The following is a 22,592-nucleotide window of genomic DNA, read 5'->3' as shown; positions in this document are numbered from 1 at the left end:
ATTGAAAGTTCAAAAACTGCTTTGAGCAGTGGAAAAAAGCATCTTTTTTTTTTTTTTTGAGTTGGAGTCTCACTCTGTCACCCAGACTGGAGTGCAGTGGCCGCTCCCGGCCACCGCAACCTTGACCTGCTGGGCTCCGGCGATCCTTCCGCCTCAGCCTTCCGAGTAGCTGGAACTACAGGCACGTGCTACCACACCTGGCTAATTTTTTTTTTTTTTTTATTTATTGTAGAGATGAGGTCTCGCCAAGTTTCATAGGCGGGTCTCGAACCCGCGGGCTCAGGCAATCCACTCACCTCAGCCTCCCAAGGCGCGGGATTACAGGCTGAGCCACCAAGCCCGGCTGAAAAAAAAAGCATCTTGATAGATGTATTGCCTCAAACGGATAGTACTTTGAAGGTGACTGAAGTTTAAACATGTAAGAATAAATTCACAATTTTTTATAAATAATTTCTGGGATCTTTTTTGGTTCTCCCTCGCTTAATAACCAATACAAGAAATGATAGGCATGGAAACTTACAAAAATTGCACTGAAGATGGAGAAAAGTGACTGGATCTGAGAAATAGGAAGGTGGCAAGAGGCTGCCTGATTTGGTGACTGCTTGGATGTAGGTGGGAAGGAGACAGAAATGAAAGAATGTTCATCTTTCTGCCTGGAGTAACTTGGGGGATGCCCATCACCAAGCCAAAAACCCTATAGGAGACAAAGCTGGGAAATGAGCAGTGGTTCTGTTTGGAGCTTGTGGGGGGAGGAGGTAAGGGAACGGGGCTCTAGAAGTCTAGCCCTCAACTTGGGGTAAATGCCTATCTCGAGTCAGAAAGCTTCATTTAACTGCTGATGGGAAGCTGGGGCCGCAGTGCAGACAGGGCTTATTCCAGGCACATCCTGGTATGTTTTAAACAACTGGCTCTCTGGAGGAAAAAAGTTTCTATATTGTATGCACATAATAATGGTGTTTATTTTGCTGATGCAATTTCATACAATTTACAAATAAAAATAGAATGTATTCTTCCTTACAAATTTCATATAGGCAAATGACTCTCAGTGAATGCTCTTATTGATGTTTGCTGAATTCTTACATCCATACCTGTGATTGCAGGTGACAAATGACTTCAGTTCCAACATGAATGTTGATTGATATTTCATTCACATTCATAAGAAGAAGAGAGTGAAATGACAAAAACGTATTTTGGTTCTTGACTCATTCATCAGTGATGGCATGAACAACTTCTTTGCCAAATCAGTCAATAGTTCTCGAATTCTAGAAGAATACTTTCTCCCTTTTTGTGTGCTACTTACAATGGATGTCTATCGATGTGATGTCACTTTAAGTTTAATCTGTATTATCATCATTTTCTTCATCACTTTTTAAATCTAGACAATAAGCAAAACAACAAATCAAGCCCTGATGTGTAACATCTGCCCATTTCTGTGGTGTAAATACTCCCCCAAATGGCCGTTTTCAGGCTACCCAGCATGCCATCTTGTGGGATACAGTGGGGGAGGAATGTGCCCAGCATGAGTGTTCCCACTGTCAGAGAGAAAGGATGTAAATAGCCCAAATAACATAGACGGTAGCGAAATAAGAACAGAATCGTTCATTTTCTTTATGTCCGATATGTACTAGTTAATTTTTAATCACAAGTAGATTTAAAACCTGAATTTAACAGTCAACTTCCTGAAATTTTTGGCATTCAATTCTTGTCACCTTCTCCTAAACTCCATGGCCTCTGTCCCCGTCCTGGAAGGCTGCAATCTAGTGGGGAGGTGAACACACTCCTAGTCTACAGCCATAGTGTTGTTGTTAAAGTATTAGGGAGCAGAATTTCCCGGGGAATTGTAAGGCAGATCTCAGAAATAAAACTCAGTGAAATGTGCCCTGAAAGGCTGGGTAAAATGAGGGAGAAAGTGCTAGAGAGATGTCTTTGAGGCAGTGGTGACTGAAACAAAAGGTGGAGTGTGGAGACTCTGTATGTCAGGGAATCAAAATAATGTGACATCAGTTTTGTTACTCCAGCACTGAAGAAGAGATACGCAAGTGATGGGGCACTGGACTTCGAGTCCCAGCACTGACATCTACCAGCCTTCGGGCCTCAAACAACAGTTTAACATTCTAAGCTTCATTTTTGTTACATGCAAAATCAGAAAACTTAGTGGAGCTCCAATCCTTAACAAGAGGAAGACAGAGTCTTCAGGGAGCTTTGTTTAAATATTTACCTTACAAAATTGACATTTTTTTCCTGCAAAAATGGCCATATCGTATTGTTCAAACGACCGTATATGCCTGGACCACATTCCCAAAAGTTCGGGTTTAATAGATTTAAGGGGTATTTTTCAAAAGTTCCATGGGTGATTCTGAGGTACCATCTGTTTGAGAACTTCCTGAGCTGATCATCTCTCCACTGCTTTCCCTGCTCAAGGCCGATGTGTTTTCTCCTGTTTCTGTTTGTAGTAGCTGCATGTGAACACACTGCCACTGGGTGGTGGTAGTGGGCCACAGACGCTAAGTGGGTGCTCCCTGAAGTTCATCATGGCGGCTCTGCGCAAGCCCACCTGCCACCATGTTTGCTATTGTGCATCACCATATATTTTGACATCCATACAAAGTGAACTTTTAGGAAAGCCAAAGAAGTCATTCATTAGGTGATCTTTTAGAAATAAAACTGCAAAAGTATATACTTGATATCTCTCCTGTCTAGCTCACCACTTCAGTACTTTTTTTCCCCAAAAACACACGTCCTCGTTTCCACTCAAAATGGGATACCCTCACTTGGGCTGCCCCTACTCTCTGTGTGGCCTCAGACTCCCAACCTGAGTCTCTTCAGCTCACTCTTTTCTCAGTTCTTTTCCAGGATTGCTCCCCAGTCAGGCCAGATCTACTTCTTGTTTTCTGCTTTAGGTGGAAGCGTGCCTACCATACTCTATACTTCTCTTCTTCCTTCTCTCTTCTAATCCTTCTCCCCCTTATGCATTCTTTAACGCTTAATATTTTATCAGTTTAATTTCCCCAATGCTTAAAACTTTGAGAAATCCCCAAGGAATGTTGAAAAAAAGAGGTTTTTAAAAAGACGAAGCTCCAACCCTCATTCTTTTCTTCAACGTAAAGTTCAGTGTCTCAGTCATGGAGGCCTACCCTGTCTATCCCTTCTCAGCTCCTGCCTTATAACCCCACTTGACCCTTCTCATCTGATATTTGAGGAGATTCCTTGTGGACATGACTCTGTTGACTTAGTGTAAAAGAAAGATCCCTCTTTTGGTTCTTAGCTATGCCACTCCCAGAACTTTCTAACAGGCATTTGCTCAACTGACACAGATAAGCCATAAGTGATGTGGTAAATAAGGTGTATCTGCGCATTTGCTTTCCCTGAGCTCTCAAAACTGAAATGCCTAAGTGCAGTCCTCTTCCAAGTAAACAGCATGGAAGCAGGCATGAGTTCCAGCCGCAGTGCACCTGAACTAGCCTGGCAGTTCATGGCATACCCAGACATCTTTACTGATAGTGACTCTGGGCCCCTGAAGCAAGGTGTGTTGTTTGTGCATTTGTTTTTTAAATGAGCTAAAGTGATTTAGAAACAAGTAAGGTGAAGCACAGGGGACATAATACTTCTGATCAGAAGTGAAGGAAAATTCTGGAATCATGATTCCGGCTTTCTTGTGTGCCTCCCAGCCCAGACTGGGAGGCAGCTGCTGAAGGGGATTTGGGGAAATATCTGGGCAGTGGCAACCAAGGTCCGCTAAAGGGGCTAATGGGAAGGGAAACACTGTTCTCAGAGTACATCAGTCCTGCTACTTTATTAATGTCTTATATGTAGTTTTGCATTGCCTAATTTAATGATTTCCCTCTATGAGAATAACCAAGGAAGAATTATTTTTGATACACAAGGAAAGCAGAAAAGCAAAAAGGCTAACAGTGTGTGTTCTGGACTTAAACTTCGTGAATTCATATCCTGCCTCTACCTGTGCTAGAGATGGGACGCTGAGCAAGTCACTGTGCCTCTCTAAACCCCGGAAAGTGATAGTATCCGCATCATGTTGCCCATGTTAAAATGAAATGTCGTCATCCACATGAAGCCCAGAGTGCCTGGTACATAGTGGAAACCCTTCTCCAGTTTAGATTTGTTTTTTAAAGTGCAGCAGCCCGCTGCCACGTTCATTTAATTTTGCATAAACATGCTCTTTGAGGCTGAAGCAAATCTAACTGGTTTTCAACGTGAAAATAAAATATGAAAACTGTTCTTGGAGTTATTTCTAAACAGAACTTGTCTATAATCCTAATGATAATTACTTTAAAAGAGAGAGAGAAAGAGAATGACTATATTTTGTAATTCTCTCTATTTTTTTGTTTTGTTTTGATCTCGGGGAAAAGCTGCAGCCTCACGCACCACCAGCAAGTATCCTCTGGTTCAATGGGAAAAGGGTTCTTGGTATCTGAGATTTGTTGTAATCAGGCATTATAAGACACAGATAGGGAACCGACTTTCATGACGGAAGAAGTTTGTCATATGGCAATCCACCGTTATCTTCGGGGATTCAAGACCCCCAGTGGATGCCTAAAACCACAGATAGGATACTGAATTATATATCTATACTATGATTTCTGCTCTACATATACAACTATGAAACAGTTCAATTTATAAATTAGGTACAGTAAGAAACTAACAAGAATAACTAATAAGACAGGACAATTATAACAATACACAGGGTCATGCCACACCACTCAGGGGGCCAGAGGAAGCACTGACTCCTGTGTCAGGAGGCAGAGGGAGTGCGGGGGTAACACAGGCAGGAGCCTGTAGTGTGGTTAAGGCAGGTGGGAATGCATGGTGAGGTAGGCAGGCGTAGGATGGGCTAGTTTGAGTCATTATAGAGGTCCTGGGCAGAGGGGCTGCCCAAGTTGTCTGGTACCTGCCCCTGGGGTGACTGAGGCAGGGGAATGATAGCTGGAAGAATTAACCTGATAAGGAAGTGGTTAGGCTGTGCACTCTGACTGGGGTCAGTTTGTATTGAGAGGCAGGCTCCTGGCTTTCTGTCAGTCGACATGAGCTAGCTCCAAAGGGCAGTCCCTCCAGAGTGCAAGGCCCCAAGATGCCACAGCATCAACAAAAGAAATACAATAAAGAAATAAAACATATAATTAATACATGCACTCATTAAGATTGATCTTTTTTTTTTTTTTGAGCTGGGGTCTCACTCTGTCACCTAGTCTGGGCAATGGCACAATCACAGCTTACTGTAGCCTCAAACTCCTGGGCTCAAGCAATCCTTCTGCCTCAGCCTCCTGAGTAGCTGGGACTACAGGTGTGTGCCACCACACCCAGCTGATCTTTCTTTTTTTTTGTAAAGACAAGGTCTTGCTATGTTGCCAAGGCTGGTCTCAAACTCCTGGGCTCAATCAATCCTTCTGCCTCAGCCTCCCAAAGTGCTGGGTTTATAGGTGCGAGCCACTTAACTGGGCTAAGATTGATAATCTATCATCATCATCCTCATGCCCTCTCAAAAGTTCCCTTATAGCACAGCAAACCGATGGTTATATATGACTTCTGTGAAAACAGTCGAACAATATTTGTGGTGGTTTGAAATTAACTTCGATTAGCATGTGAACACTAAAACCTCATCCTTTTCATTAATGACCCAACAATCGTCCTTGAGCTGAATCTAGTTGAGCTATCAGACTTTCGAAAGAAGTGAAGGCATTGGAGAGGATCCTGACAAGAAATACACAGAGTGGAAAAGAGTCTAGAAAGGTGCCATGCTGGGAGGATGGGGTTTGGTCTGCAGAAGAGATGTCTAGGAGATGGCCCGGCAGCCCTCAAGTACTGGCTCCATTTCAAGAAAAAAAAGAGATCACCCCTTCTCTACACTCAGTGATCATACAACGAACTCTAACAGGCTTGATGTGAAGCAAACAAAATTCAGCTCCAGCTAAAGGAAAGAAAAAACAAATGCCTGATCTCAGACACCCACTGTGATGGCAGACACGGAGGGTGTGAATGGTGAGAGAGTCTCGAGAAAGAGATAAACACCTTTCCGCTTTGACAGAGATTATGCGTCTCGGAGGAAAATGAGCACTGGGCCACCTGACCTCTTGGCGTCTTTTTCTAAGGATTATCTGCCTCTGTGGCCAATTTATATTTTCTTGAATTCTCTCCATTAAGCCCAAAGAAAGCTTTAGTTCTTCTCACTTCCTCTTCACAGGGGAAAAATACACAGACAATCAAAAAACCCACCGCTTTAGATATTTTGAGAAGAGAGAGATTGCTTCACAGAAGAGACCAGATTTGATCTAGGGAAGACTCAAAGTACCACAGGGAGACACTCTGAGACTCTAGACCCCTAGCCCTGGCCGTGTCGCGGTTAGCAAGCAGCTTGGCAGAAAGCGAGAGGGGGTGAAAAATCAAGGTCCTGCCCTGTCCCATCCCAGGTGAGATTTCCAAAGTAAATAACTGCAAACTGAGGTCATCATATACATCAACTTGGTCCACAAAGGCCCAGCCATCACAAAAGAAGGCGGATGGACTGGCTAGTTCTTCTCAAGTAGCTCACATACCTTTCTACCTGCATATTGTACAAGAAGTCAAAAATTACAGATCAACAAGCGGGAAAAGAAAATTAAAATCTAATTGGCCCCACCAACCACAGCCAACAATTTGGGACATAATTTTCTAAAGTTCCTTCTCTATTAAACATGCAGCCTTTTCTTCCAAAATTGGATTATACTCTACTTAATTCTGTAGCTACTTTTAAAAAATTTGGTGGCACATTTGATCACCTTTTATATCAATAATTATATTTATGAAATACCATTTTTAGTGGTGAATGCTAAATTCCATTGTATGAGTATACAAGATTAATTTCACAGTGGACATTTGGAGTCTTTCCAATTTTTTTCTGTATTACAGATAGTGCTGTGAAGAACTTACAGGAAAATAATTGTACCATTCTTAATATTCCTTTAAGGTGTATTTCTTAAAAGGTTATTGCTGGGTCAGTGAATAGGCTTGTTTTTAATGATTTTGATACAACTGCAAATTGGCCTCCAGAAAAATCTCTCGGTGGGGAGTGCCCTCGCCAGTCTGCCTGCTGCCACTGTTAGTTCTTTGGGATTTTGCCTCTCCCCTTTCCTCTAGTCTCCTTTTTGTTGGGGTGAAATCTGTTCTCACCAATAAAGCTTTGAAGACAAAATTCTCTTTTGTACCTTTCATAACTCTGCTTCATAGAAATGAATCTGCAAGGGGAACCTCCCCTCCCAAAAAACCAGAATTATCTTTTGGAGGGCAGGTCCCTTGGAGCACCGGCTTCCCCTGCTAGGTGAGTGTTCGAGGAACCCATTGACATCAGTGAACCAGCCAGCATTGTTGTGAGAGGCTGTGTTGGGCTTTGGTGATTTTTTAAAAAAAATTCTTTCAATGCATTTGCCATTTCATGATGTGTGATTCACAAGCAGCACACCTGTCCACACCGCATTGAGTGTTCAGCAGTTTTGGGTCAAAAACAGCATGAACCCCATGCCTCGTCCTCCCTTGTCACCCAATCTCACCCCAAGCAACTTTTTTTTTATTTCTCTGGATGAAAAAAAGAAAAATCTTCAAAGGGAAACATTTTGCCATGCAGAAGAGGTGAAACAAGAAAGGGCAGAAGCACTAAAAGACATCAAAATCGACAAGTTCCAAAACTGTTTTGAGCAGTGGAAAAAACATCTTGATGGGTGTATGTCACCAAATGGAGAGTACTTTAATGGTGATTGAAGTTTAAACAGGCAATAATAAATATACAATCTTTTATAAATAAATTCCAGGTTTTTGGGGGTCCCCCCCTTGTACTTACCTTATTTTTCTTCCACATACATCCCTAATTTGCAAAATCACTGAAAGATAAGTCAACAATAAAAAGGCAACCAAAAGCTCCTATACATTTGGAAATTAAGAAACATGCTTCTAAATCACATATGGATTAAAGAAAAAAAACTATTGAAAATTAGAACATATTTTCAACTAAATGATAATGAAAAAAAAACATAGGAAAGCTAGTGGGTTGCTGCTAAAACACAGTGGAAGAGGAAAACTTGCAGTTTTAAGAGTAGACACTGAAATTTAATGAGCTAAGAATCCAATTCCAGAAGTTAGCAAACAAAAACAGTAGCTCCTTATATATCTTAGTACACTTTCTCATGTCCAAAAAGCACTTGACACGTGATGACAAGTGTCATCTAATTGCTCATGGCAGATTTGGATTTGGGGAGTGAAAAATAACTGAAGGGCCATGGATTTACGTGAACTGATAGAAAGGACCACAGTGCACCAGGATCACAGCACCCTGCGTTATGGTGTGGCTGCATTTTTCCTTAACTCTGGACATTCCAGAGAAGTGCTTTGTGTTTATTTTTTATGGAAAATATTTTGGAGGGCTGGGCCTGGTGGCTGGCTCACACCTGTAATCCCTTGGCTTTTGAAGGCCGAGGCAGGAGGATTGCTTGAGCCCAGGAGTTCCATTCTAGCCTGAGCAACATAGTGAGACCTCATCTCATAAAAAAATTAAAATAAAATAAAATATATTGGAGATAAAGGTTAAAAGTAAGTCCCTTTGTGTGGTTCCATTGCTCTTGATCATCAGAAGCTAAGCACAGGACCTGACCCTGTGACTCTCACATAGGCAACTGTCTGTTGAAGTTAAGGAAAGTTTTGCATATGTAAGGGACAGAGGATGAGGCTCTGGGGATCAATTTTACTCAAGGAAAAAGAAGTGACTTTAATTTCATTAATAGTCTCCTGGATGATTCTGCTACAAGTTTAATTCTCCATTAAATATTAATGCCACTCAGTGTTTAGTATACTGCCATGACTGTCATACCGCTCAGACCGACACTAACCTGTTTTATATTTCATAACTGAATCACAGGGCTTTTTCAGGAGAAGTCAGCAAAGCAATGCCACCTACTCCTGTCCTCGTCAGAAGAACTGTTTGATTGATCGAACCAGTAGAAACCGCTGCCAACACTGTCGACTACAGAAATGCCTTGCCGTAGGGATGTCCCGAGACGGTGAGCGCTCACAGCTTGAGTACAGTAGCACAGGGTGTTGAGAGTGCCTTCCAAAACCTGGGCCCAGATCTGCCAAAATACACTCCCACTGCATCCTCCTCAATGCCCCCAGACTCCTCCTCTGGCAACTTTGTGGAATTCCCAGTGGTGGCTTCCTCCATTAGAATCAGTTGACTGGTTAATGGGTGGGGTGGGGCAGAGGAGAGGTGTCACGGGGTCTGAACGCCTTCAGATTTTTGATAGTTCAGCCATGGCAGGTGGGTGGATTGATTGAAGGTAAGTGTCATCTGAGGGCCTTGATAAATATACCTTCTATAGGCATTTCTCCCCATAGGAAACGCAAACCAGAACTACTTTTACTTGCTTTGCATGAGTACATTCATGGGAGGTTGGGATGAAAGAACTTTTAGGCTAACTGGGTATTCTGAATCATATGCCAAAGTCAAATATTTGTACATACAAAATGTGTGAAAATAGTGCAAAATATGGCTCAGGGTCAAATGTTCTTTTCATTAAAAGAGGCTATTTTATGGACTAGGGACCAACTACCATTCAACTACAAAACATTCCAAGATCTTCCTGGAAACCTATCTTAAGTGCACTGAATAATCAGCACCAGATTTCAAGACAGTCATGCTTAAATGTGGAAACTGGGCAGAAAGCACAGCAGGTCCATTTTAAGGATTTTTCCAAATATACCCGCTGGCTGTCTTAAGAGAGCCCTTTGAAGGAAAATGTCTCCTCCAATGGAGTTTCAACTTGTGGAAAAGTACTTCAGAATGCGGGACAGGCTTTCCAAAAGCCCACCTTCCCCATAATCAGATGTCTCAGGGCCCGTGGATGCGCCCACGCATAAGTTCGCTTTTCTCCCCGTGTGTTCTAAGAGGCCCCCTGTGCACCGCTGCAAAAGTGAAGCTTTTGTTATCAGAAAATACAAATCACAGGATTTATACTATAGTCTCAGAAGTTCCTGTGGCCTGCAACGCTGCAGATTTCGTCTTCCGATGGTGCTAAACTAACAAAGTTAGGTATATTTATTATGAACTTGTAAGTTAAAATTTCAAGTTGCGTGTGCATTTCCTCAAGAGCTGGTTCTTTTACTTAACTTACAGGATGATACATTGACTGTTATTCATATTAAGGCAAAAGTGAACTCAATGACAGAGTCTCTGCTGCTTGAGTTTCACCTGTAGATATTACTGCCCTTGGGTGTCCTAGAATTTTGCTTTGTATTTTTTATTTCCCCCCAAAATTAAGTGTCTTGTTTCATGCCTTCTGGAAATTTTGCATACAAGAAATAGCATGAGTTGTTGTAGGTGCAGAGGGAATGTTAGGGCTTATGAAATTGTGAGTCTGGAATCCAGAGCCCACATCAGCCCGACTACTGTCTAACCAGCCCCACCCAAATTTGTTATCTGAGTCGTGGAAACCGAAAATGACCAGTATTCCAGCTCATTTGTTTCCTCTGTGCACAAGGACAGCATGTTCTTCTTGGCAGGAAAAGACTCCATCCGCTGGCCAGTGTGGTGGCATTGGTTCCCAACCTCATGTCTGCCTGTCCTATCTCCTGCCCCAGACTCGTGTAACTATGATAATTGTCAGTGGGATGAATTCATCCATCCCACCTGGTACAAATTTAACCTCAATCACTTGAGAAAACGGAGTCCCTCCAGCAAAGGCTTTATCTGGAAATACAGAGTCTAACTGAGAAATAAATGAGTTAGCGGGGAATTCAGGCCAGAAAGTCATAGGGTTTTTTTTGGTTTTTTTTTCCAAGTATCTTGGTGTTTTATGAGAAATCATTTGAGGTTCTGGAATGAACTGAAAAGTTACTTTGGTCATTGCTCCATTCTAAATATAGGGACACGTCCCAAGAAGAAGCATTGCGAACACAAATCCGCCCAACAGGGATCTTTTACCGTGTTTGCCCTTTCCAGATCCCGATGCTCTCTTCGCTGGAAGCCAAATGAGAACGGCAGAAAGTGTCGTTTCAAAATGGGCCCAAGGGTTTCACAGGGGCTGCCATGACCCATGAGTGGAGGAAGGGGCTTCTGAGGTCAGGAAGACTCAGATGTAACTCAGGGAACTACAAAGACCTCATCCAGTCTATGCAGGCCTCCCAGTGAAGCCCCAGATTTGGCCGTTTGATCAGGAAGAACCTCTTTGGAGTGTTCAGAACAGGGAGCTGAATGAACGTTGAGGCGCCCCTGCTTAGGCCTCCGTGAGTCCTATGAGAGTGTGCATCTCTGCGCCTTCCTCTGAATGCTGGATGAGAAGGAGGTGGTCTGGGCCAGCAGCACAGGGGAGAGTGAGCAGGCTCGTTAAGTTATGTACTCGTGTGATGCAGTGAGCCCGGGGGATGTGACAGCAGGAAAAGAGAGGTGGTATCTCTCTAGGCCTCTCCTGCCCGTCTTGGGTCTGTTTCAGAAACATTAGTTTTGGGGATGGATGTTTGGGGGAGGGAGAGAGCCTGGGTGGGGTGGGACTGTTTTCACCTCTGGATTCTGTTGCTATTTTTTGGTCATGGGGTCTTGGACTGAGATTGTCTGAGACTTCCAAGGAGACCCCCGCCGCACACGAGAGAGGAGACTGGTGAAAAGCACATTGTACAGGGTGTGGTTTGGCTTTTTTCTTCCAGCTGTAAAATTTGGCCGAATGTCGAAAAAGCAAAGAGACAGCTTGTATGCTGAAGTACAGAAACACCGGATGCAACAGCAGCAGCGCGACCACCAACAGCAGCCAGGAGAGGCCGAGCCCCTGACGCCCACCTACAACATCTCGGCCAACGGGCTGACGGAACTTCATGAAGACCTCAGCAACTACATTGACGGGCACACCCCCGAGGGGAGCAAGGCAGACTCTGCTGTCAGCAGTTTCTACCTGGACATACAGCCTTCCCCAGACCAGTCAGGTCTTGATATCAATGGCATCAAGCCAGAACCAATATGTGACTACGCACCAGCATCCGGCTTCTTTCCTTACTGTTCATTCACCAATGGCGAGACTTCCCCAACGGTGTCCATGGCAGAACTAGGTAATGGCATGTTTCTTCTGCGATGCTCCACTCGTGCTCTTTGAAGTCGGAGGGCTGTGCTTGACTTTCCTCTAGTGAGCTATGTTATTAAAATGATGCAATTCACCTTTACCATGAGGGCCGTGTCATAGTCCACCCTGCCCCCTTGCTTTTGACTGTCCACTGTTTCCCGTGGGACATCCAAAAAGTGTATTGACCTCTCAGCATTGGGAATGGGGCACAATGAAATCAGCCATCTTTTTTTTTTTCTTTCTTTCTTTTTTTGAGTCAGAGTCTCACTCTGTTACCCAGGTTGGAGTACAATGGCATGATCATGGCTACCACAGCCTTGACCTCCTGGGCTCAGGCTATCTTTCCACCTCAGCCTTCTAAGTAGCCGGGATTATAAGCACACACCACTATGCCTAGCTAATGTTTTTGATCTATGGTGGAGACAAGGTCTCACCATGTTGCCCAGGCTGGTCTTGAAGTCCTGGTCTCAGGCAATCCTCTCACCTCCTCCCAAAGTACTAGGATTACAGGTATGAGACACCATACCTGGCCACAAGCAGTTTTTAAATTCTGCAGAAAACTGTAAGCGTAGGGAACAACCACATTAACCTCATTAGTTATTTGCTCTAGTTATAGTCTACGTATCATGCTATACCTAAGGTGACAAAAATGGCAGTCCACAAATTAACCTGACCTTTAAAATGCATTTTTCTTTGACCAGTGCAGAGTTTCAAAATTGTTGAATAAGTTGCTAGTACTTAAACTTGGACAATTATATCGAAAAGTTCAGATTGTTTCAGCTTCTTGCAGGAGGGGGAAAAATGCTCTATTTACACTGGGCCAGCATTTGTGAATGTCAACAGCCATTGGGCACCAGCCAGAGGCTTACACCTTTTGATAGACCCACTACTCCCATTTATATCATCTTCACAGCCTCTGTAGGAATCTAAGTTTTGCAACTTTGATGTATACTACAAATTTTCAACAGAAATTAGCTTCTTTACTTGCCAAAATGCTTTGATGATGGGTATTGGTGACAAAATTGATGTATTTCATAGAAGGCTCGCCATGCCAAAAAAAAAAAAAAAAAAAACTGTCATCTCCTTATTGCTGGGATGTTGCAGCTTTTTAGGAGAGGTGACCTAGAAATGTTGATAACACAGACAATGGAAAACTTGCCACTTGAAGGAAGTTGCGTTTAACATCCTCTGCTATATTTAATCGATTTTTAAGTACAGCACTATTATTAGAGAAACTTTGATACGCGCCTTTGTAGTTTTCAAATTTGATCTGCTCCTCCTGTGATTTTTCACACAAGGTTATAATCCTTTGGGATATTTCAATTAGTTGCTGTGGAGATGACTAAGTTAACACGAGGAGAGAATGAAGACTTCAGATGGAAAAGAACCAGCAGGTTCTGACTCGAGCACAGAAATCCTCAGTTCACAGAAATAATGGCTGTGTTCTTTAGATGGTTTCTCTACCTCTATCCCTCATAAAGCATCTTTTAGGTGAAAATTTATATTTCCAGTAAAATCTTTCTCCAAATAGAACAAATTGAATGTTCTTTACGGTTTTTACACAAGCATCTCTTTATGGGTCTAAATTTAAATCCTCAAGAGCAGGGACATTTTAAGCCTGGTCTGTAACCACTGAACAGCATTAAAGGTGTATCGCAGCTCTTTTGATTAACAGAGAAACCTCTGAACCAGAAGCCAAGCTGAGCAGGGGTAGGTTTGATTTTTTTTTTTCTTGAACTAGAACAAAAACCTTCCATTTTTTTGTCATAAAATCTTGGCTGGCTGAACCTTAAGCAGAACTGTAATGAAAGTAAAATTTTCAGATATGAATAAGGATTTGATTGAAAGCAGTCATGATACCATGAAAAATGACCTGTCTCACTTTAGGTTTGCTTCCACCTTGCCATAAATACTAGTGAATCTGGCCTGTCGGCTTGTCAAAGGCTCATTCCTGAAATAGATCCGCAGGCCATAGGCAAAAGGTTACCCTTGAACGTGGCACTCTGGCTAAAAGCGCACCCAATACCTGGTGACTGGGCTGATTCCCTGAGGCTCCCAGGCAGGTCACTTCCTCATCCATGGCCTTCTGGGAGCCCACACCTTTATCCTTCTGCTACATTCTTTTACACTGGGAATTTTTCACAATGCTGAGGCATTTTCCAGGATGAACTCAATTCACTCATCACTAGGAGGGGTCTCAAACCCAAAACTGAACTAGAATTTGTCTGGCAAGGATGTAACTGGGCGCTAATTTTCTATCCCGTGTAAAGTAGCCTGGGGAACTAAGAGTGGCAGAAACGTGGCCCACATCTTGCTGCTGCTGCTTCAAAGTCAACTACATGTCCCTCCTATTTCCTTTGGGGCGTAAGTCCTGCTACCTTTTTGACTAAGACTCTTGATTTCATTTTAGGCTGACCTCTGTCATCAGATTTTAAACAAATGACACCGATTGTACAATAGGAAACTGAATAGTAAAGTAACATGTTCTAAGTTCTGTTCTCTCTTTCACTAATAGCGTCTGCAACCCATTACTTTTAGTGGAAAAATATGTCTTCGTATTTAGCTAGGGAATTGTGCCCTTGGTTTACCATTTGTACCTGAATTACACTTTCCAGATAAGCAACCCAGGGCCATTGTTTTTGAAAGCACTGATTGCATTCGTTACTGTAATTGAGCACCAAAGCTTCATGCAGGAGAAACAATTGCTATATCAGGCAAAGCACGAGACAAGAAATCAGCTTAGAGGGATTGTGGTCCTAGCCTTGCAGTTAGTTGTACAGCGCAGTATGTCACTTAACCTCTTTAAGCGACAGTCTCTCTTCAGAACATACAAGTTAAGAGCACAGACTCTGGAGCCAAATTATCTGTGTCTGCATCATACCTCTGCCACTTGCCAACTGTGACACCTCAAAGAAGTCACTTAACTTCCTGTAGCTCAGTTTCCTCATCTGTAAAATGGAGAGAATACTAGTACCTTCCTCCCGGGGTTGATCTGAGACTTAAGTGAGGAAATACATACATTCAGAATAGATGTAAATTATGTGGGTCTGGTACCCAGTAAAGGCTACATAAATGCTAATGTCATCATTATTAATGTTATTATTTGTGCAAGGAGAGGGGACCAAATGGTGTCTACTGTTCCTTCCCGCTATGAAACTGTGTGCCTAACTCAGAAGCTAGGATTTCCCTCCAAAAGAATCTAGACGTTGGTTGTACTGAGGAAGCAGTCATGGTTGAGGAGGTGAACTGACTTGCCCTAGACACACAGCGAGGTAGCTGTCTGCTGAGCTCAGGCCTGAAACTAGGTCTCCTGACTCCTAGTTCCAAGGCATGTCACTATGCCAGGGTGTTTCTCCAAGAGACCACGCCGAAATTCTCAACTCTTATTCAGCCTGACCATATTCTCCCTCGCTGCAATAGCGTTTTTAAAATAGCCAAGTGTCTAAAATCTCACATTTGCCAAATCCACTGTGAATTGGAATCAAAGGCAGTCGGTGAGCACTTGGTGTGAATGCAAATACCTCCCTCTCCTGGTCGACGACATGCATTGCATGGGTCACTGTCTCACATATTGGCTGCTCTAATTAGGTAGGGCAAAGTGGCAACAGTTTTTAGGGCAAGGTGAGACAACCATACATTGACTAACTTATTAACTGGAAAAGAAGCGCAGGCTGGAGCAAAATGATGTGAGCCTCTTCCCATTGTCCACCTCACAGCACAGCCCCTGCTTCCCTGTGAACACGCTTCATTTTCGTCACTTGTGTCATATCTGCAAAAGTTGGGTCACATTCTAGACACTATCTTGCATGGTAAGAGCTCTTTCTATAGGACACAGTTCACCGCCTCATTCATGCATTTATTTTCTCATTTTTGACCCCACCTTACTTTTGTCTTTTTGTCTTGACCCTCTTCACAAGCATCATTGACTCTAAGACACGTCGTTTACTGGCTTTTCCCTCTTATTCTCTGTTCCTTTCTTTCCTTTTTTTTCTTTTGTTGTTTTATTTTTTCTCTTATTTATTTATACTGTCTTTGGGATCTGCGTGTTGCCAAGTAGGGCTGTTCGGCTTTATTATGTTTCAGTGTCTCTAAGGAGATTCTGGTTTCAAGCTCCATTTAGGTGAACCTGCTCTGTTTTCACACAAACAAGTCTGCTTCTGTTTGACTAAAGCAGTAACAAATTTCCAAACAAATTGACACTCTCACTCATGCTGCCAAGTCTCATCCATCACCAGTCTTCTAAATGGCTTGCCTACTTTGTATATCCAAGATACCGGGTGAGGGATCGTTTTGGGGTATGGTTACATATTCACAGAATCATGTCGATTCCTTAATCACTCTTCCCTTTCAGAACAATTGTTACCAACCCACTCCAGGTGCTCAGTCCCTCACATCTAGCTCCCAGCTGTCCTCTGTTTGTTTCTCCTGCTCCAGCCTCTCTGTGCTGCAGTCCACCAATCACAAAACTGCTTGTCCTATTTCCCCAGGTCCCCCCAGAATCCTGCTAATTATTTTTGTTACATCAAGTCCAAACTCAGTCCTTGGCCAGGCGCTATGACTCACGCCTATAATCCCAGCACTTTGGGAGGCTGAGGTGAGAGGATTGCCAGAGCCCACAGGTTCAAGACTAGCCTGAGCAACATGCGTGACCTCATCTCTACAAAAAATCAAAAAATTAGCGGATCCTGGTGGCACATGCCTGTAGTTCCAGCTACTTGGAAGGCTGAGGCGGAAGGGTCACTTGAGCCCAGCAGGTCAAGGCTGTGGTGGCTGTGAGCAGCATGCCACTGCACTCCAGCCTGGGTGACAGAGTGAGATTCCAACTCAAAAAAAAAAAACAACTCTGTCCTCACTTTCAAGATCCTTTGGGATTGGGACACTTACCTACCCACATTTCTGTTTGACACTGCTGCTCCATCATATCTGCCTTCCCCCTCGAAAGGCCGTATTTGTTCCTTCATTACCATCCCTCCTATGTGGAGATGGCCTACCTCTTGACACCACTGAGCTCTGCCTACCAGTCCTACCCATCCTTCAGGGTCCAACACAAATGTTCCTCTTCTGCCATGAGGCATCCTTCTCCATTAATTCAACATTTATGTCTTCCTTTTCTGATGGCAGCTATTATTTGTTTCTGTCTCTTCTGTTGTAATTCCACTTTAAATTTTATCATCTTATGTCTTCAATGATCTTTTCAGTGTTTTCATACATGTTCACCAGATTATAAATTCCTAGAGAAAGCTTTTTTTGGCATCTATTTATGTAATATCGTCAAACCTCATAGACTCAAGTGTAATAACAACTAATGTTTTTGTGGTACATGCTATATAATCCTCCCTGTTCTAAGTGCTCAACTCATTTAATTCTCCCAGCAGCCCTACGAAATAGGCACTGTTTTCTTCAGTTTACAAATGAGGCGACCAAAGCACAAAGAGGTTTAGTAACATGCCCAAGTTACTAAGTACTTACACAGCTAGTAATTAGCAGAGCTGAGGTGTAGACCCAAACAGCCTAACTCCAGAGTCTCTCTTAACAACTACACAGTGCATAGTCCTATGATAGGCCCTGGGTAATGTTTATTCTGCCATCTGAATGGAAAACCAAAGAAATGCAGCCATTGTTTTGTTGAGCACTGGCCAGGCTAAGTGCTCTTTGAGCTATGACCGCCATGTTTTCTTGACTTTGGACCCCTCCCCTACCTTGGGGAGGTGATTCTCCTTTCTTTCTCTAACTTACTTTCTAAATAAACTATATTTTCCAATCTGAAAGAAAAAGAAAAGCATAGTTGTTATCATAAAAGAATATTACTTCCTAGTTTTTCAGGAATAAGAAGAATCCTTCTTAGGTCAATGTATATGACAGATGTGTCATAAAAATGCCAAGAAGCCATAGCAGTCATGTCCCATACCTATCTAGGTCAATACTTGTTTATTTCTAGACACTGGTATCAAGGCACTGAATAAGGTCAAAGCCAGGAGAGTCTCTGAAGTCACAAAGACTTATCTTCAAATGTTGGCTTTGCAAAATTTCTGATCTCCAGCCTCATGTTCCCAAATACAGAATAGTTTCAGCTTGCTTGTTTAAATGGTAAAGATCATCAAAACTGGTTCAGCACATTGCTTTGTACATATTACTTTTTAAAGCAAATATCAAGCCACTGATTGTCCAAAGAAGAACTTGGCTTTTCGTGTATATGATCTCCTGTTTTCTCCTCAGAACACCTTGCGCAGAATATATCTAAATCACATCTGGAAACCTGCCAATACTTGAGAGAAGAGCTCCAGCAGATAACGTGGCAGACCTTTCTGCAGGAAGAGATTGAGAACTATCAAAACAAGGTACAATCTGAGGAATTTTTCCTAGGATGGAGGCGACATTGGGAAGGGTGTTGGTTCTAGAGATGTGGTCAAACGTTCAAGCAGACCAGAGAGTGATTATGTCTTTCTCAGATATCAGATTTGCTTCAAAATCTTTCTTCCAGCCACACGTGTACTTGAAGCTTTGCCATGTTACTGAGATGCCAGCATGTGAAGTTCTAGCAATAGCTAGATGGTGCATGACAAGCATATACCCATATCTCCTGTCATTTGTCCACAGGGAACTAGATTAAGCAGCTTCCAAGAGCCTAAATTAATTGAGATTTGTCCTGATAGCATAGTGAAAGACTTTTAAGGTCTGGAAGTTGATGGAAAATAACCTCAGCCTCATGTTTCCAGAGGTTACCAAGAAGGAGTTTAAAGAGTTTGTTTGGTTTTTTTTAAGTGTAAAAGCTGTGATCACAACTCCCATCTAACCCTGAGCCTGGCCCAGTGCTGCTCCATGCCTTCCTCTGTAAAACACTCATTCAACAAGATTATCTGAGCGAATCCTCCTCTTCATTTTACATGTGAGGAAACTAACATCCCTAGGAATGTGGCTGGAGAGTAAAACGTCAGAACCCATCCTTGACTCCCAGCTCTGGATTCAGCGTTTCTTCCCCCCATCATGTTGGTTGACGCGGTCTTAAACTAAGACTGGGAAAGCAAGGTAGCAGCACCATAGATCCAGGTCACTGTAACTGAATTGGAAAGTGAGTCCATCAGAGGAATTGAACAGGACGTGTTGGAGAATGGCAACCCATCACTCTGTCTGCCATTGAGGCAGCTGGTAATGCTAGCAGCCAAAGCCACAGAGGAGAAGGAAGAAAACAGTAAGAAGTAGCAGGGCCCATGAAAAGGGCTGTCAGCCGGGCTCGGTGGCTCAGCCTGTAATCCTGCGCTCTGGGAGGCTGAGGTGAGTAAATTGCCTGAGCCTGTGGGTTCGAGACCCGCCTGGGCAACTTGATGAGACCTTATCTCTACCATAAATCAAAAAAATTAGCCGGGTGTGGTTGTGCACACCTGTAATTCCAGCTACTTGGAAGGCTGAGGCGGAAGGATCACCGGAGCCCAGCAGGTCGAGGCTGCGGTGGCCGGGAACGGCCACTGCACTCCAGTCTGGGCAACAGAGTGAGACTCCAACTCAAAGAAAAAAAAGAAAGAAAAGGGATGTCAGAATCAGAGATACTGGGATTTGAATCCTAGCTCCTAAATGTACTTAGCTGGGAAACTTCTGTGAGCCTCAGCGTTCATTTCTGGAAAACAGGAAAACATTCTTATGAAAATGAATTAAGACAAGGATGTCATAAAGCACCTGCCTCATAGTAGGTATACAATAAATGTAATTGAACCCCCCCCCCTTTTCCTCCTTGCCCCAAGTTAAGTGGTGTTAAGTTTCCCAAGGCAAAATAATAATTTAAAAGAATATCTTCCTTTGCTACTCTTTGTGGCCCAGGGCTACAGCAGTGCCCGCTTTGCTTTCGTGACTCTTTTTTTCCAGCTTCTGCTGCACAGCACAACATCTTCCTGGTGTATGTTAATGCGTTTCTCTCTTTAACAGCAGCGGGAGGTGATGTGGCAATTGTGTGCCATCAAAATTACAGAAGCGATACAGTATGTTGTGGAGTTTGCCAAACGCATTGATGGATTTATGGAACTGTGTCAAAATGATCAAATTGTGCTTCTAAAAGCAGGTATGTGCATTGCGAGTGAATTTTGAGATCTCTTCCTAACCTGCTTTCTCCCGCTTATTAAAGAAATGCTTGGTAAGGAAGGTGTCGGGAACAGTTTTTCTCCAGTGATAATAGCTCAGGTTTTTCTTAGCAGAGACAGAGCTCTTTTTAGCGGTTTTGGGGATCTATTCAGGAAACATTCCTCCCATTTTGTTTCTCTTCTGGGTGAAAAGATTAATTTGCAGGACATCTGCTTTCCCAGATTTTACCATCACCTGTGTTTGTTTCTACGCTCTGGGTCTGCTGGAATTAACGATGTCCTTTAGGAAGTATGCTGTGGAGCTCAGAAAGACATTCTTGTCCTGGATTGTTTGTTTTAATAAATATGAATCAGTGTTTTTCCTAGCAACTTGGAGACTGTATGTTGCAAGGTAGAGGAGTGTAAGGAAATAACTTGTCAATCAATCCTCACTTGCGTTAGATAGGACTTAGCCTCAGTGCCAGCACGACAGTCTTTAATTCTAGTAGAAAACGCTGCCCTTTTGGATAGAAAGCGGACGTGACTAAGAATCTCACTAGCTAAACTGCCTGCGACACCCGCTGAGCTGTCTCAGACAGGAGTCTCTATGCGATACCTTAGACATAAACTCACTGCCATCACATGACCCCACCTGTTTCTGCCCTGCTCAGGTTCTCTCGAGGTGGTGTTTCTCAGAATGTGCCGTGCCTTTGACTCTCAGAACAACACCGTGTACTTTGATGGGAAGTATGCTAGCCCTGACGTCTTCAAGTCCTTAGGTAAGGAAATAGCAAGGTGCCTTGCCTTTAAGTCAGGGCCCCTGGAAAATATGTGGGCGGGTGAAAGCTCTGATTAGACAAAATGGAAACTGGTTATATGGAAACAAAAATTAAAGATCTTATACCGATTTTACTTTCTAGTGAGTCACTATAAAAAAAAAGTCACACAGCTCAAAAGGTTTTTGTCTATGTTACACATGAAGATCTGGTGTTTCCTTTTGCCTAGTTGGTAATCAAAGGGATTTATTTCACGTGTCCTTCCAGTTCCAGATCTTAAGAAATAAGATTTGTGGGGAATATATTATTCAGATAACTTAGAGGATGCAGTTTGATACATTAAAGTCAGCAAAGAGCAAAAAAATCTGCCCTCCCATGCCCCTCAAACCTTAACCATTAATGAGAATGAAATGCAGCAATCAAAGAAATAGAAGTCTAGCTAAGCGAAGCTATGACATATAATTTAGAAATGATTTTGAATTTCTATAATTTAAATAAAGTAGAATATAGTCACTAAGAAGAATGGAAAGGTGTCCAAGATATCTTGTTAAATGATTTTCCTTTTTTTTTTTTTTTTTGAGTCAGAGTCTCACTCTGTCACCCAGGCTGGAGAGCGGTGGCATGCTCATAGCCACCCCAGCATCCACCTGCTGGGCTCAGGTGATTCTTCTGCCTCAACCTTCCAAGTAGCCAGAACTACAGGCATGCACTACCATGCCTGGCTAATATTTTGATATATTGTAGAGATGAGGTCTCACCAAGTTGCCCAGGCTGGTCTCAAACCCCTGGGCTCAGGCAATCCTCTTACCTCAGCCTCCCAAAGTACTGGGATTATAGACTTGAGCTGCCACGCCTGGCTATAAATGATTTTTTTAAGTTACATGACAGTTGGGCACAGTGGCTCAGGCCTAAAATCCCAGCACTTTGGGAGGCAGAGGCTGAAGGATCACTTGAGCCCAAGTGGTCAAGACCAACCTGCGCAACACAGCAAGACCTCATTTCTACACAAAATAAAAACATAGCCAAGCATGGTGGCACGTACCTGTAGCCCCAGTTACTCTGGAGGCTGACACAGGAGGATCACTTGAACCTTAAGAGTTGGAGGCCATGGTAAGATGTGATCATGCCACTGCACTCCAACCTGGGCATCAGAGTGAGACCCTACCTCAAAAAAAAAAAAAGCTACATGATATATATATATATATCCATATATATGGATAGTCCATTGTCATTTATATATATATATATATATATATATATATATATATGTATGATATACAAATCTGAAAGAATACACACCAAACGTAACCAGTTTTGGGGGTATTGGATTATTATTTTAGGGGACTTTCACGTCCCATGTTTTCAGTTTGGTAAATCGTTGTGTTAGTTTTGCCACCAGAATGTGTCATTTGTTAACATTTTTTATTAGGAGACTTGTTTGACTTGAAACATGAAAACTATACACATTAGAATCAAGTTTTATTATATATATATATTTATTTCAAAGATGTGGGGTACAATTTAGGATTAGGTATACAAGTGGACATCATACACGTAAAGTTTGGGCCTCCCTTTGGTCCCCACTTTGCCTGGAGTTGAGATCATGTACCTTTATTGCGTGTTATGTGCTCCCCCCCACCCCATTATATCCCACTACTGCCCATCCCTTTCATATAGTATTATGG

The 22,592-nt window shown here is 42.8% G+C and overlaps 1 protein-coding gene across 1 annotated transcript in view; it reads left to right on the top strand.

Moving 5' to 3' along the window:
* Positions 1-22,592, top strand: part of RORA (RAR related orphan receptor A) — a 96,411-nt gene that overhangs the window by 68,745 nt on the left and 5,074 nt on the right. Inside the window, exons 3-7 of the mRNA XM_008059060.2 lie at positions 8,897-9,038; positions 11,677-12,072; positions 18,300-18,421; positions 20,001-20,133; positions 20,803-20,910. Of these exons, the coding sequence (XP_008057251.1) occupies positions 8,897-9,038; positions 11,677-12,072; positions 18,300-18,421; positions 20,001-20,133; positions 20,803-20,910 (901 nt within the window). The remainder of the gene's footprint in view (positions 1-8,896; positions 9,039-11,676; positions 12,073-18,299; positions 18,422-20,000; positions 20,134-20,802; positions 20,911-22,592) is intronic.

Source organism: Carlito syrichta, unplaced genomic scaffold (assembly GCF_000164805.1).
Source record: "Carlito syrichta isolate Samal-C Ts95f unplaced genomic scaffold, Tarsius_syrichta-2.0.1 Scaffold303682, whole genome shotgun sequence".
Lineage (NCBI taxonomy): Eukaryota > Metazoa > Chordata > Mammalia > Primates > Tarsiidae > Carlito > Carlito syrichta.
The sequence above is the reverse complement of the archived record's forward strand: the minus strand, read 5'-3'. Positions and strand labels throughout refer to the sequence as shown.